The 16,057-nt window shown below is 55.5% G+C and overlaps 2 protein-coding genes across 3 annotated transcripts in view; one reads left to right on the top strand and one right to left on the bottom strand.

Moving 5' to 3' along the window:
• ARSG (arylsulfatase G) overlaps positions 1-13,983 on the top strand; it is a 51,363-nt gene extending 37,380 nt beyond the window's left edge. For both annotated transcript variants that reach the window (XM_073564827.1, XM_073564826.1), the window contains 3 exons: positions 7,434-7,554; positions 7,997-8,087; positions 13,569-13,983. In XM_073564827.1, the coding sequence (XP_073420928.1) occupies positions 7,434-7,554; positions 7,997-8,087; positions 13,569-13,861 (505 nt within the window). In that variant the 3' untranslated portion in view covers positions 13,862-13,983. The remainder of the gene's footprint in view (positions 1-7,433; positions 7,555-7,996; positions 8,088-13,568) is intronic.
• WIPI1 (WD repeat domain, phosphoinositide interacting 1) overlaps positions 13,884-16,057 on the bottom strand; it is a 58,606-nt gene continuing 56,432 nt past the window's right edge. The window contains exon 13 of the mRNA XM_073564828.1: positions 13,884-14,058. Within this exon, the coding sequence (XP_073420929.1) occupies positions 14,017-14,058 (42 nt within the window). The 3' untranslated portion in view covers positions 13,884-14,016. The remainder of the gene's footprint in view (positions 14,059-16,057) is intronic.

The raw sequence follows: 16,057 nt of genomic DNA, 5'->3' as shown, positions 1-16,057 counted from the left end.
TAACCCCCGCCAGGTGATCTGTCATGTGGTCTGAAGGATGAGTATTGAGTCTTGGGCCCAGGAAGGTCTCAGGGCAGCACTGCTAACCCCCGCCAGGTGATCTGTCATGTGGTCTGAAAGATGAGTATTGAGTCTTGGGCCCAGGAAAGTCTCAGGGCAACTCTGCTAACTCCCGCCAGGTGATCTGTCATGTGGTCTAAAGGATGAGTATTGAGTCTTGGGCCCAGGAAAGTCTCAGGGCAACACTGCTAACCCCCGCCAGGTGATCTGTCATGTGGTCTGAAAGATGAGTATTGAGTCTTGGGCCCAGGAAAGTCTCAGGGCAACACTGCTAACCCCCGCCAGGTGATCTGTCATGTGCTCTGAAAGATGAGTATTGAGTCTTGGGCCCAGGAAAGTCTCAGGGCAACACTGCTAACTCCCGCCACGTAATCTGTCATGTGGTCTGAAAGATGAGTATTGAGTCTTGGGCCCAGGAAAGTCTCAGGGCAGCACTGCTAACTCCCGCCAGGTGATCTGTCATGTGCTCTGAAAGATGAGTATTGAGTCTTGGGCCCAGGAAAGTCTCAGGGCAGCACTGCTAACTCCCGCCAGGTGATCTGTCATGTGGTCTAAAGGATGAGTATTGAGTCTTGGGCCCAGGAAGGTCTCAGGGCAGCACTGCTAACCCCCGCCAGGTAATCTGTCATGTGGTCTGAAAGATGAGTATTGAGTCTTGGGCCCAGGAAAGTCTCAGGGCAGCACTGCTAACCCCCGCCAGGTGATCTGTCATGTGGTCTGAAAGATGAGTATTGAGTCTTGGGCCCAGGAAGGTCTCAGGGCAGCACTGCTAACCCCCGCCAGGTGATCTGTCATGTGGTCTGAAGGATGAGTATTGAGTCTTGGGCCCAGGAAGGTCTCAGGGCAGCACTGCTAACCCCCGCCAGGTAATCTGTCATGTGGTCTGAAAGATGAGTATTGAGTCTTGGGCCCAGGAAAGTCTCAGGGCAGCACTACTAACCCCCGCCAGGTGATCTGTCATGTGGTCTGAAGGATGAGTATTGAGTCTTGGGCCCAGGAAGGTCTCAGGGCAGCACTGCTAACCCCCACCAGGTGGTCTGTCATGTGGTCTGAAGGATGAGTATTGAGTCTTGGGCCCAGGAAGGTCTCAGGGCAGCACTGCTAACCCCCGCCAGGTGATCTGTCATGTGGTCTGAAGGATGAGTATTGAGTCTTGGGCCCAGGAAGGTCTCAGGGCAGCACTGCTAACCCCCGCCAGGTGATCTGTCATGTGGTCTGAAAGATGAGTATTGAGTCTTGGGCCCAGGAAAGTCTCAGGGCAGCACTACTAACCCCCGCCAGGTGATCTGTCATGTGGTCTGAAGGATGAGTATTGAGTCTTGGGCCCAGGAAGGTCTCAGGGCAGCACTGCTAACCCCCGCCAGGTGATCTGTCATGTGGTCTGAAGGATGAGTATTGAGTCTTGGGCCCAGGAAGGTCTCAGGGCAGCACTGCTAACCCCCGCCAGGTGATCTGTCATGTGGTCTGAAGGATGAGTATTGAGTCTTGGGCCCAGGAAGGTCTCAGGGCAGCACTGCTAACCCCCGCCAGGTGATCTGTCATGTGGTCTGAAGGATGAGTATTGAGTCTTGGGCCCAGGAAGGTCTCAGGGCAGCACTGCTAACCCCCGCCAGGTGATCTGTCATGTGGTCTGAAGGATGAGTATTGAGTCTTGGGCCCAGGAAGGTCTCAGGGCAGCACTACTAACCCCCGCCAGGTGATCTGTCATGTGGTCTGAAGGATGAGTATTGAGTCTTGGGCCCAGGAAGGTCTCAGGGCAGCACTGCTAACCCCCGCCAGGTGATCTGTCATGTGGTCTGAAAGATGAGTATTGAGTCTTGGGCCCAGGAAAGTCTCAGGGCAACACTGCTAACCCCCGCCAGGTAATCTGTCATGTGGTCTGAAAGATGAGTATTGAGTCTTGGGCCCAGGAAAGTCTCAGGGCAGCACTGCTAACCCCCGCCAGGTGATCTGTCATGTGGTCTGAAAGATGAGTATTGAGTCTTGAGCCCAGGAAAGTCTTAGGGCAACACTGCTAACCCCCGCCAGGTGATCTGTCATGTGGTCTGAAGGATGAGTATTGAGTCTTGGGCCCAGGAAAGTCTCAGGGCACCACTGCTAACCCCCGCCAGGTGATCTGTCATGTGGTCTGAAAGAGGAGTATTGAGTCTTGGGCCCAGGAAAGTCTCAGGGCAGCACTGCTAACCCCCGCCAGGTAATCTGTCATGTGGTCTGAAGGATGAGTATTGAGTCTTGGGCCCAGTAAAGTCTCAGGGCAGCACTGCTAACCCCCGCCAGGTGATCTGTCATGTGGTCTGAAAGATGAGTATTGAGTCTTGGACCCAGGAAAGTCTCAGGGCAACACTGCTAACTCCCGCCAGGTGATCTGTCATGTGGTCTGAAAGATGAGTATTGAGTCTTGGGCCCAGGAAAGTCTCAGGGCAGCACTGCTAACTCCCGCCAGGTGATCTGTCATGTGGTCTGAAGGATGAGTATTGAGCCTTGGGCCCAGGAAGGTCTCAGGGCAACACTGCTAACTCCCGCCAGGTGATCTGTCATGTGGTCTAAAGGATGAGTATTGAGTCTTGGGCCCAGGAAAGTCTCAGGGCAACACTGCTAACTCCCGCCAGGTGATCTGTCATGTGGTCTGAAGGATGAGTATTGAGTCTTGGGCCCAGGAAGGTCTCAGGGCAGCACTGCTAACCCCCGCCAGGTGATCTGTCATGTGGTCTAAAGGATGAGTATTGAGTCTTGGGCCCAGGAAAGTCTCAGGGCAACACTGCTAACTCCCGCCAGGTGATCTGTCATGTGGTCTGAAGGATGAGTATTGAGCCTTGGGCCCAGGAAGGTCTCAGGGCAACACTGCTAACTCCCGCCAGGTGATCTGTCATGTGGTCTAAAGGATGAGTATTGAGTCTTGGGCCCAGGAAAGTCTCAGGGCAACACTGCTAACTCCCGCCAGGTGATCTGTCATGTGGTCTGAAGGATGAGTATTGAGCCTTGGGCCCAGGAAGGTCTCAGGGCAGCACTGCTAACCCCCGCCAGGTGATCTGTCATGTGGTCTAAAGGATGAGTATTGAGTCTTGGGCCCAGGAAAGTCTCAGGGCAACACTGCTAACTCCCGCCAGGTGATCTGTCATGTGGTCTGAAGGATGAGTATTGAGCCTTGGGCCCAGGAAGGTCTCAGGGCAGCACTGCTAACCCCCGCCAGGTGATCTGTCATGTGGTCTAAAGGATGAGTATTGAGTCTTGGGCCCAGGAAGGTCTCAGGGCAGCACTGCTAACCCCCGCCAGGTGATCTGTCATGTGGTCTAAAGGATGAGTATTGAGTCTTGGGCCCAGTTAAGTCTCAGGGCAACACTGCTAACCCCCGCCAGGTGATCTGTCATGTGGTCTGAAGGATGAGTATTGAGTCTTGGGCCCAGGAAAGTCTCAGGGCAGCACTGCTAACCCCCACCAGGTGATCTGTCATGTGGTCTGAAGGATGAGTATTGAGTCTTGGGCCCAGGAAGGTCTCAGGGCAGCACTGCTAACCCCCACCAGGTGATCTGTCATGTGGTCTGAAGGATGAGTATTGAGTCTTGGGCCCAGGAAGGTCTCAGGGCAGCACTGCTAACCCCCGCCAGGTGATCTGTCATGTGGTCTAAAGGATGAGTATTGAGTCTTGGGCCCAGTTAAGTCTCAGGGCAACACTGCTAACCCCCGCCAGGTGATCTGTCATGTGGTCTGAAGGATGAGTATTGAGTCTTGGGCCCAGGAAAGTCTCAGGGCAGCACTGCTAACCCCCACCAGGTGATCTGTCATGTGGTCTGAAGGATGAGTATTGAGTCTTGGGCCCAGTTAAGTCTCAGGGCAGCACTGCTAACCCCCACCAGGTGATCTGTCATGTGGTCTGAAGGATGAGTATTGAGTCTTGGGCCCAGGAAAGTCTCAGGGCAACACTGCTAACCCCCCGCCAGGTGATCTGTCATGTGGTCTGAAGGATGAGTATTGAGTCTTGGGCCCAGTTAAGTCTCAGGGCAGCACTGCTAACCCCCACCAGGTGATCTGTCATGTGGTCTGAAGGATGAGTATTGAGTCTTGGGCCCAGGAAGGTCTCAGGGCAGCACTGCTAACCCCCGCCAGGTAATCTGTCATGTGGTCTGAAGGATGAGTATTGAGTCTTGGGCCCAGGAAAGTCTCAGGGCAGCACTGCTAACCCCCGCCAGGTGATCTGTCATGTGGTCTAAAGGATGAGTATTGAGTCTTGGGCCCAGGAAAGTCTCAGGGCAACACTGCTAACCCCCGCCAGGTAATCTGTCATGTGGTCTGAAGGATGAGAATTGAGTCTTGGGCCCAGGAAGGTCTCAGGGCAGCACTGCTAACCCCCGCCAGGTGATCTATCATGTGGTTTGAAGGATGAGTATTGAGTCTTGGGCCCAGGAAGGTCTCAGGGCAACACTGCTAACCCCCGCCAGGTGATCTGTCATGTGGTCTGAAGGATGAGAATTGAGTCTTGAGCCCAGGAAAGTCTCAGGGCAGCACTGCTAACTCCCGCCAGGTGATCTGTCATGTGGTCTGAAGGATGAGTATTGAGTCTTGGGCCCAGGAAGGTCTCAGGGCAGCACTGCTAACCCCCGCCAGGTGATCTGTCATGTGGTCTGAAGGATGAGTATTGAGTCTTGGGCCCAGGAAAGTCTCAGGGCAACTCTGCTAACTCCCGCCAGGTGATCTGTCATGTGGTCTAAAGGATGAGTATTGAGTCTTGGGCCCAGGAAAGTCTCAGGGCAACACTGCTAACCCCCGCCAGGTGATCTGTCATGTGGTCTGAAGGATGAGAATTGAGTCTTGGGCCCAGGAAAGTCTCAGGGCAACACTGCTAACTCCCGCCAGGTAATCTATCATGTGGTCTGAAAGATGAGTATTGAGTCTTGGGCCCAGGAAGGTCTCAGGGCAACACTGCTAACCTCCGCCAGGTGATCTGTCATGTGGTCTGAAGGATGAATATTGAGTCTTGGGCCCAGGAAAGTCTCAGGGCAGCACTACTAACCCCCGCCAGGTGATCTGTCATGTGGTCTGAAGGATGAGTATTGAGTCTTGGGCCCAGGAAAGTCTCAGGGCAGCACTGCTAACCCCCGCCAGGTAATCTGTCATGTGGTCTGAAAGATGAGTATTGAGTCTTGGGCCCAGGAAGGTCTCAGGGCAGCACTGCTAACCCCCGCCAGGTGATCTGTCATGTGGTCTGAAAGATGAGTATTGAGTCTTGGGCCCAGGAAGGTCTCAGGGCAGCACTGCTAACCCCCGCCAGGTGATCTGTCATGTGGTCTGAAAGATGAGTATTGAGTCTTGGGCCCAGGAAAGTCTCAGGGCAACACTGCTAACCCCCGCCAGGTAATCTGTCATGTGGTCTGAAAGATGAGTATTGAGTCTTGGGCCCAGGAAAGTCTCAGGGCAGCACTGCTAACCCCCGCCAGGTGATCTGTCATGTGGTCTGAAAGATGAGTATTGAGTCTTGAGCCCAGGAAAGTCTTAGGGCAACACTGCTAACCCCCGCCAGGTGATCTGTCATGTGGTCTAAAGGATGAGTATTGAGTCTTGGGCCCAGGAAAGTCTCAGGGCAACACTGCTAACCCCCCGCCAGGTGATCTGTCATGTGGTCTGAAGGATGAGTATTGAGTCTTGGGCCCAGTTAAGTCTCAGGGCAACACTGCTAACCCCCGCCAGGTGATCTGTCATGTGGTCTGAAGGATGAGTATTGAGTCTTGGGCCCAGGAAAGTCTCAGGGCAGCACTGCTAACCCCCGCCAGGTGATCTGTCATGTGGTCTAAAGGATGAGTATTGAGTCTTGGGCCCAGGAAAGTCTCAGGGCAACACTGCTAACTCCCGCCAGGTAATCTATCATGTGGTTTGAAGGATGAGTATTGAGTCTTGGGCCCAGGAAGGTCTCAGGGCAGCACTGCTAACCCCCGCCAGGTGATCTGTCATGTGGTCTGAAGGATGAGTATTGAGTCTTGGGCCCAGGAAGGTCTCAGGGCAGCACTGCTAACCCCCGCCAGGTGATCTGTCATGTGGTCTGAAGGATGAGTATTGAGTCTTGGGCCCAGGAAAGTCTCAGGGCAACTCTGCTAACTCCCGCCAGGTGATCTGTCATGTGGTCTAAAGGATGAGTATTGAGTCTTGGGCCCAGGAAAGTCTCAGGGCAACACTGCTAACCCCCGCCAGGTGATCTGTCATGTGCTCTGAAAGATGAGAATTGAGTCTTGGGCCCAGGAAAGTCTCAGGGCAACACTGCTAACTCCCGCCAGGTAATCTATCATGTGGTCTGAAAGATGAGTATTGAGTCTTGGGCCCAGGAAGGTCTCAGGGCAACACTGCTAACCTCCGCCAGGTGATCTGTCATGTGGTCTGAAGGATGAGTATTGAGTCTTGGGCCCAGGAAAGTCTCAGGGCAGCACTACTAACCCCCGCCAGGTGATCTGTCATGTGGTCTGAAGGATGAGTATTGAGTCTTGGGCCCAGGAAGGTCTCAGGGCAGCACTGCTAACCCCCGCCAGGTGATCTGTCATGTGGTCTGAAGGATGAGTATTGAGTCTTGGGCCCAGGAAGGTCTCAGGGCAGCACTGCTAACCCCCGCCAGGTGATCTGTCATGTGGTCTGAAGGATGAGTATTGAGTCTTGGGCCCAGGAAAGTCTCAGGGCAACTCTGCTAACTCCCGCCAGGTGATTAGTCATGTGGTCTGAAGGATGAGTATTGAGTCTTGGGCCCAGGAAGGTCTCAGGGCAGCACTGCTAACCCCCGCCAGGTGATCTGTCATGTGGTCTGAAGGATGAGTATTGAGTCTTGGGCCCAGGAAAGTCTCAGGGCAACACTGCTAACCCCCACCAGGTAATCTGTCATGTGGTCTGAAGGATGAGTATTGAGTCTTGGGCCCAGGAAGGTCTCAGGGCAGCACTGCTAACCCCCGCCAGGTGATCTGTCATACATCAGATCCAGATTTTTGATGAGTTGGAGGATGTACTTTGCACCAGCTGAGGCCAAGTCAATATTAACCCATGTTATCACATTAATGACTCCCTGTGACCTGTGGTTTATTAACACCGAGAGCAGTGATAAGAGGTGGCTGGAGAAATGTTAGCGCCTCCTCCACTGGTTGGGGAGGGTGTAAGAGCCTGTCACTTAGGACAATATTATATGATCCTCGTACTGTAGACGTGCCCATGGCTCAGCTCTTTCTGCCGCCACATCTCAGTTTTGTCTGTGGCGTTAGGTTTGTGATCTAATCAAATCTCATCCAGCTTCTATACGTTCCAGTCACCAGATTGGCCGAGAAATGGGCAACCACTGGCCATCAGATGAAAAACGGGGCTGGGTCCGACAATTGAGGCTTTTCTATGATCTTTCTGCTCCTCCACAGTACTCTGGACATATTCCCTACATTAGTGACCCTGGCACAGGGTGCGCTACCCGCCAATCGACGGTTTGATGGAAAAGATGTATCGGAGATCTTGCTCGGGGCCACACAGGACACACAGAGGGTGAGTGGAAACACGTGTCCTGCTGAACTGCTAGCCTTACCCAGGACTGGTGAGAGATCCTGGCAGAAGCGGATAGATCTCAAGAACATCTCGTGTCTCATGGAAAATACTTCACAGTGGAGTCTGTTTCGGATGATTTCCCTTGCTGCGGCTGCTTCTAGGTACAGGTGCTCTGGCCGGCATGTTGTATCGGATGTTCTAGAGTCCTTTATATGGCATCCAATGGCGTTTAAGGTCCGGCCTCTGACTCTGCAGTCAGTGTTGTGAGGAACAGAAATCTCTAGCCGTCAGTTTCTTGTGATAAATTCCGGTTTATGGGTCAGGGGGCATATTTAGTACACCTTGTTCCAGGTCATATCTTGGTGGACCAGACTTGGGATCTACACCATCTTGACTCTGGAGACCTTTATGATAAAATCTAAATTCTCCTTTCCCTACTTAGATCTTGTATCATCCCAACAGTGGAGCTGCAGGAAGAATCGGGGACATAGAAGCCATAAGACTGGGAAACTACAAGGCCTTTTATACTACAGGTGCATGACCGCAATCTTATCCTGCGACAAGCATGCCCCTGCATTCCCTTCCACGCGTCTCTGTGCCTACTCATGTCACCCACCCAGTAGTATACAGTGCATGTTTCCTGCCACTGGTTTATTCACAGCTGTGGGTGAAAGCACAGGACGTTGGACGCTGTCCAAGTCCTCAACATGCAGTATGGAATATTATTACATCAGGCTGGATGTCTAATAGAGATGAATCTGGACCCCCAACGTCTAATGTTAGGGTGCTCAAGCTTTTCAGCTTCCTACTTTATTCTCCTCTCACACGAGCAATGCTTTTTGCTGAACTGGCTTTCACAACTACCCACTGCTCATCTCTTTACTGCCCTCCTTCTAGATGACCCTGATCTCTTCTACACCCTCACCGCCCCCTCTCCACTGTCGTCGCCCCTCCAGACCGTCCACTTTCCACTGTCGTCCCCCCCTCCAGACCGCCCACTCTCCCCTGTCGTCCCCCCTCCAGACCGCCCACTCTCCACTGTCGTCCCCCCTCCAGACCGCCCACTCTCCACTGTCGTCCCCCCTCCAGACCGCCCACTCTCCACTGTCTTCCCCCCTCCAGACCGCCCACTCTCCACTGTCGTCCCCCTTCCAGACCGCCCACTCTCCACTGTCGTCCCCCTTCCAGACCGCCCACTCTCCACTGTCGTCTCCCCTCCAGACTGCCCACTCTCCACTGTCGTCCACACTCCAAACCTCTCACTCTCCACTGTTGTCCCCCCTCCAGACCGCCCACTCTCCACTGCACTCTTCCAGACATCCCTGCTTTCTGGCATGTTTCCACTACCCACTCTCCATTGCTCTCTTTCAAAATACCCACTCTCCATTGCCCTCCTCCATCCAACCCTGCTCACTTCCAGACCACTACGGCCCTCCTCAAGACTACTGACTCCCCACTGCCCTCATCAGACCCCCACCACCCACTCTCCACTGCCCTTCTTCCAATAACCCTCCTTGCTTCCAGACCCCCACTGCTCACTTTCCTCTGTCCTCCACCAGACCACTGAGTATCCACTACTCTCCAGCCAACCCTGCTCTTTTCTGGACCAACATTTCCCACTGTGGTCATACTCCTCCAGGCCGGGCACTCTCCACTGTGGTTGTCTTCGTCCTCCTCCAGGCCGCCCGCACTCCACTGTGGTCAGTCTCCTCTTTCTCCAGGCCTCCCACTCTCTACTGTGGTCATCGTCTTCCTCCTCCAGGCCTTCCACTCTCCACTATGGTCGTCGTCCTCCTCTGGACCGTCCACTCTCCACTGCGGTCGTCGTCGTCCTCCTCCTCCGGGCCGTCCACTCTCCACTGCGGTCGTTGTCCTCTTCCTCAGGACCTCCCACTCTCCATTGTGGTAGTCATCCTACTCCTCCTCTAAGCCGCATACTCTCCACTGTCGTCCTTTTCCTCCAGGCCTCCCACTCTCCACTGTCTTTCTCCTCCAGGCCACCCACATTCCACTGTCGTTCTCCTCCAGGCCGCCCACATTCCACTGTCGTTCTCCTCCAGGCCGCCCACTCTGCACTGTCGTCCTCCTTCAGGCCAACCACTCTCTACTATCGTCTTTATCCTCCGGGCCGCCCACTCTCCACTGTCGTCCTTATCCTCCAGGCCGCCCACTCTCCACTGTCATCCTTCTCCACCTGGCCGCCCACTCTTCACTGTTGTCCTTTTCTAGGCCGCCCTCTTTCACTGCCCTCTTCCAGACAACTCTGCTTACTTCCAGACCCCTACTGCCCTCCAGACCACAAACTCCACCGCCCACTCTGCACCACCCACTCTCCACTGTCCGCCACCAGCCCACTGACTATCCACTGCTGTCCAGACAAACCTGCTCTCTTCCGGACCCCCATTTTCCACTGCGGTCATCCTCCTCCAGGCTGCCCCCTCTTCTCTGGTGTCATCCTCCTCCAGGCCACCCTCTCTCCACTGTCATCCTCCTCCAAGCTGCCATCTCTCCACTGTCGTCTCCTCCTCCATGCCCTCTCTTCACTGTCCTCCAGGCCGCTCACTCTCCACTGTCGTCATCCTCCTCCATGCCGCTCTTTCTTCACTGTCGGCATCCTCCTCCATGCTACCCTCTCTCCATTGTCGTCTTCCTCCTCCAGGCTGCCCTCTCTCCACTGTCGTCTTTGTCCTTCTCCAGGCCGCCCTCTCTCCACTGTCGTTGTCATCCTCTTCCAGGCTGCCCTCTCTCCACTGTCGTCTTTGTCCTCCAGGCCGCCCTTTCTCCACTGTCATCCTCCTCCAGGCTGCCCTCTCTCTACTGTCATCCTCCTCCTCCAGGCCGCCCTCTCTCCACTGTCATCCTTGTCCTTCTCCAGGCTGCCCTCTCTCCACTGTCATCCTTGTCCTTCTCCAGGCTGCCCTCTCTCCACTGTCATCCTTGTCCTTCTCCAGGCTGCCCTCTCTCCACTGTCATCCTTGTCCTTCTCCAGGCTGCCCTCTCTCCACTGTCATCTTTGTCTTTCTCCAGACCGCCCTTTTTCCACTGTCATCCTCCTCCAGGCTGCCCTCTCTCTACTGTCATCCTCCTCCTCCAGGCCGCCCTCTCTCCACTGTTGTCTTCCTTCTCCAGGCCGCCCTTTCTCCACTGTCATCTTTGTCCTTCTCCAGACTGCCCTTTCTCCACTGTCGTCATCCTCCTCCAGGCTGCCCTCTCTCTACTGTCATCCTCCTCCTCCAGGCCGCCCTCTCTCCACTGTTATCTTTGTCCTCCTTCAGGCTGCCCTCTCTCCACTGTCCTGTTTGTCCTTCTCCAGGCCACCCTCTCTCCACTGTCATCTTTGTCCTCCTCCAGACTGCCCTTTTTCCACTGTCGTCATCCTCCTCCAGGCTGCCCTCTCTCTACTGTCATCCTCCTCTTCCAGGCTGCCCTTTCTCCACTGTCGTCTTCCTTCTCCAGGCCGCCCTTTCTCCACTGTCATCTTTGTCCTTCTCCAGACCGCCCTCTCTTCACTGTCGTCATCCTCCTCCAGGCCGCCCTCTCTCCACTGTCGTCTTTGTCCTCCTCCAGGCCGCCCTCTCTCCACTGTCGTCTTTGTCCTCCTCCAGGCCGCCCCCTCTCCACAGTCGTCTTTGTCCTCCTCCAGGTCGCCCTCTCTCCACTGTCGTCTTTGTCCTCCTCCAGGTCGCCCTCTCTCCACTGTCGTCTTTGTCCTCCTCCAGGTCGCCCCCTCTCCACGGTCGTCTTTGTCCTCCTCCAGGCCGCCCCCTCTCCACGGTCGTCTTTGTCCTCCTCCAGGTCGCCCTCTCTCCACTGTCGTCTTTGTCCTCCTCCAGGTCGCCCTCTCTCCACTGTCGTCTTTGTCCTCCTCCAGGTCGCCCCCTCTCCACGGTCGTCTTTGTCCTCCTCCAGGCCGCCCCCTCTCCACGGTCGTCTTTGTCCTCCTCCAGGCCGCCCCCTCTCCACTGTCGTCTTTGTCCTCCTCCAGGCCGCCCTCTCTCCACTGTCTTCTTTGTCCTCCTCCAGGTCGCCCTCTCTCCACTGTCGTCTTTGTCCTCTTCCAGGCCGCCGTCTCTCCACTGTCGTCTTTGTCCTCCTCCAGGTCGCCCTCTCTCCACTGTCTTTGTCCTCCTCCAGGTCGCCCTCTCTCCACTGTCGTTTTTGTCCTCCTCCAGGCCGCCCCCTCTCCACGGTCGTCTTTGTCCTCCTCCAGGTCGCCCTCTCAACACTGTCGTCTTTGTCCTCCTCCAAGCCGCCGTCTCTCCACTGTCGTCTTTGTCCTCCTCCAGGTCGCCCTCTCTCCACTGTCGTCTTTGTACTCCTCCATGCCGTCCTCTCTCCACTGTCATCCTCCTCCTCCAGGCTGCCCTCTCTCCACTGTTGTCTTTGTCCTTCTCCAGGCCGCCCTCTTTCCACTGTCCTCTTTGTCCTTCGCCAGGCTGCCCTCTCTCCACCGTCGTCATCCTCCTCCTCCAGGCCGCTCTCTCTCCACTGTAATCTTTGTCCTTCTCCAGGTCACCCTCTCTCCACTGTCATCTTTGTCCTCCTCCAGGCCGCCCTCTCTCCACTGTCGTCTTTGTCCTCCTCCAGGCTGCCCTCTCTCCACTGCCGTCTTTGTCCTCCTCCAGGCCGCCCTCTCTCCACTGTCGTCTTTGTCCTCCTCCAGCCGCCCTCTCTCCACTGTCTTTGTCCTCCTCCAGGCCGCCCTCTCTCCACTGTCGTCTTTGTCCTCCTCCATGCCGCCCTCTCTCCACTATCATCCTCCTCCTCCAGGCTGCCCTCTCTCCACTGTCGTCTTTGTCCTCCTCCAGGCCGCCCTCTCTCCACTGTCGTCTTTGTCCTCCTCCAGGCCTCCATCTCTCCACTGTCGTCTTTGTCCTCCTCCAGGCCGCCCTCCCTCCACTGTCGTCTTTGTCCTTCTCCAGGCCGCCCTCTCTCCACTGTCATCTTTGTCCTTCTCCACGCCGCCCTCTCTCCACTGTCGTCTTTGTCCTTCTCCTGGCCGCCCTCCCTCCACTGTCGTCTTTGTCCTTCTCCAGGCCGCCCTCTCTCCACTGTCGTCTTTGTCCTTCTCCAGGCCGCCCTCTCTCCCTGTCGTCTTTGTCCTTCTCCAGGCCGCCCTCTCTCCACTGTCGTCTTTGTCCTTCTCCAGGCCGCCCTCTCTCCACTGTCGTCTTTGTCCTTCTCCAGGCTGCCCTCTCTCCACTGTCGTCTTTGTCCTTCTCCAGGCCGCCCTCCCTCCACTGTCGTCTTTGTCCTTCTCCAGGCCGCCCTCTCTCCACTGTCATCTTTGTCCTGCTCTAGGCCGCCCTCTCTCCACTGTCGTCTTTGTCCTTCTCCAGGCCGCCCTCTCTCCACTGTCGTCTTTGTCCTTCTCCAGGCCGCCCTCTCTCCCTGTCGTCTTTGTCCTTCTCCAGGCCGCCCTCTCTCCACTGTCGTCTTTGTCCTTCTCCAGGCCGCCCTCTCTCCACTGTCGTCTTTGTCCTTCTCCAGGCTGCCCTCTCTCCACTGTCGTCTTTGTCCTTCTCCAGGCCGCCCTCCCTCCACTGTCGTCTTTGTCCTTCTCCAGGCCGCCCTCTCTCCACTGTTATCTTTGTCCTGCTCTAGGCCGCCCTCTCTCCACTGTCGTCTTTGTCCTTCTCCAGGCTGCCCTCTCTCCACTGTCATCTTTGTCCTTCTCCAGGCTGCCCTCTCTCCACTGTCGTCTTTGTCCTTCTCCAGGCCGCCCTCCCTCCACTGTCTTTGTCCTTCTCCAGGCCGCCCTCTCTCCACTGTTATCTTTGTCCTGCTCTAGGCCGCCCTCTCTCCACTGTCGTCTTTGTCCTTCTCCAGGCTGCCCTCTCTCCACTGTCATCTTTGTCCTTCTCCACGCCGCCCCCTACCCACTGTCGTGTTTCCAGCCAACCCTGCCGTCTCCCACAATCCCCCTATACTACACTGCATAGCTTGATAATTTATATTTTTCTTCGTATTTGCTATGAATTTTCTGTACTTTGCTTCCTTATTATTTGATGTAGGTGGTGCCTTAGCTTGTGATGGGAGTATTGGCCCCTCCAGACTTCATGATCCTCCTCTGCTCTTCAACCTTAATCGTGACCCTCAGGAGATGACACCGGTGCCCCAGGGAAGCAAGGAGTATGAGGAGCTGCTTCCACTCATTTCCCAAGCAATGGCTGCTCTTCATGATGATGTCCGCACTGACAATGTCTCCACAGCCGACTACTTCCAGGATCCATCAGTGGCCCCCTGCTGTAATCCAGCGCTCGCTGCGTGCCGCTGTAAGGAGCCAGCAGACGGCTGCTACCATTAACTCCTTACAAATAAGGGATCTATTCCTGATTATATAGTTTAATAACTGACATCATTATAGAGAATACATGGTGACCTATTACATGGTGGTGGGCCCCATCCCCAGCCTGTCACCTCACTCCATCCTGTGTGCACTTCAGCTTTTTTGGCTTCTGGTCACGGCCACTCGTCTTTCTGACCTCCGCGGCACAAACTTATCTACCAAAATCAAAACAGAAGCGCCTGATTCTCCACAGAGCGGATGGTGAGATTAGTAACACATGCAAGGACCCTGGCGCTGAAACGTGGCCTCGGGGAGGGAACAATGGAGTGTGGCCCTCCGTTCTAGTGTAACCCAGGGCCCAAATGAAACCTGCAGGGAAAGAGCATGAGACCCCCTGAACCTGTGTGATCACCCAATGTAATACAAGAATGCTCTGCTTCACTGTAAAATTATACAGATCTTGCCCAGTACCGGACACTGGTGTAATGTAAGGATAACCCCTGGCCCGGGACACTGGTGTATTGTAAGGGATAACGCCCGGGACCCTGGTGTAATGTAAGGATAACGCCTGGCCCGGGACACTGGTGTAATGTAAGGATAACTCCCGGCACGGGACACTGGTGTAATGTAAGGATACCGCCCGGCCCGGGACACTGGTGTAATGTAAGGATACCGCCCAGCCCGGGACACTGGTGTAATGTAAGGGATAACGCACGGCCCGGGACACTGGTGTAATGTAAGGGATAACACCCGGGACCCTGGTGTAATGAGAGGATAACGCCTGGCCCGGGACACTGGTGTAATGTAAGGGATAACGCACGGCCCGGGACACTGGTGTAATGTAAGGGATAACACCCGGGACCCTGGTGTAATGAGAGGATAACGCCTGGCCCGGGACACTGGTGTAATGTAAGGATAACCCCTGGCCCGGGACACTGGTGTATTGTAAGGGATAACACCCGGGACCCTGGTGTAATGTGAGGATAATGCCTGGCCCGGGACACTGGTGCAATGTAAGGATACCGCCCGGCCCGGGACACTGGTGTAATGTAAGGAGACAGCCCGGGACACTGGTGTAATGTAAGGAGACCGCCCAGCCCAGGACACTGGTGTAATGTAAGGAGACCGCCCAGCCCGGGACACTGGTGCAATGTAAGGATAATGCCCGGCCCTGGACACTGGTGTAATGTAAGGAGACGGCCCGGGACACTGGTGTAATGTAGGGAGACGGCCCGGGACACTGGTGTAATGTAAGGATAACTCCCGGCCCAGACACTGGTGTAATGTAAGGATACCGCCCGGCCCAGGACACTGGTGTAATGTAAGGATAATGCCCAGCCCAGGACACTGGTGTAATGTAAGGAGACGGCCCGGGACACTGGTGTAATGTAAGGAGACCGCCCGGCCCAGGACACTGGTGTAATGTAAGGAGACCGCCCGGCCCGGGACACTGGTGTAATGTAAGGAGACGGCCCGGGACACTGGTGTAATGTAAGGAGACCGCCCGGCCCGGGACACTGGTGTAATGTAAGGAGACGGCCCGGGACACTGGTGTAATGTAAGGAGACCGCCCGGCCCAGGACACTGGTGTAATGTAAGGAGACCGCCCGGCCCAGGACACTGGTGTAATGTAAGGAGACCGCCCGGCCCGGGACACTGGTGTAATGTAAGGAGACCGCCCAGCCCGGGACACTGGTGTAATGTAAGGAGACCGCCCAGCCCGGGACACTGGTGCAATGTAAGGATAATGCCCGGCCCTGGACACTGGTGTAATGTAAGGAGACGGCCCGGGACACTGGTGTAATGTAAGGAGACGGCCCGGGACACTGGTGTAATGTAAGGATAACTCCTGGCCCAGACACTGGTGTAATGTAAGGATACCGCCCGGCCCAGGACACTGGTGTAATGTAAGGATAATGCCCGGCCCAGGACACTGGTGTAATGTAAGGAGACGGCCCGGCCCGGGACACTGGTGTAATGTAAGGATAATGCCCGGCCCTGGACACTGGTGTAATGTAAGCATACCGCCCGGCCCGGGACACTGGTGTAATGTAAGGATAACTCCCGGCCCAGACACTGGTGTAATGTAAGGATAACTCCCGGCCCAGGACACTGGTGTAATGTAAGGAGACCGCCCGGCCCGGGACACTGGTGTAATGTAAGGATACCGCCCGGCCCAGGACACTGGTGTAATGTAAGGATAACTGCCGGCAC

Source organism: Dendrobates tinctorius, unplaced genomic scaffold (assembly GCF_039654945.1).
Source record: "Dendrobates tinctorius isolate UK_male_01 unplaced genomic scaffold, ASM3965494v1 ptg000491l, whole genome shotgun sequence".
NCBI lineage: Eukaryota > Metazoa > Chordata > Amphibia > Anura > Dendrobatidae > Dendrobates > Dendrobates tinctorius.
This window is presented reverse-complemented; position numbering and strand designations above follow the sequence as displayed.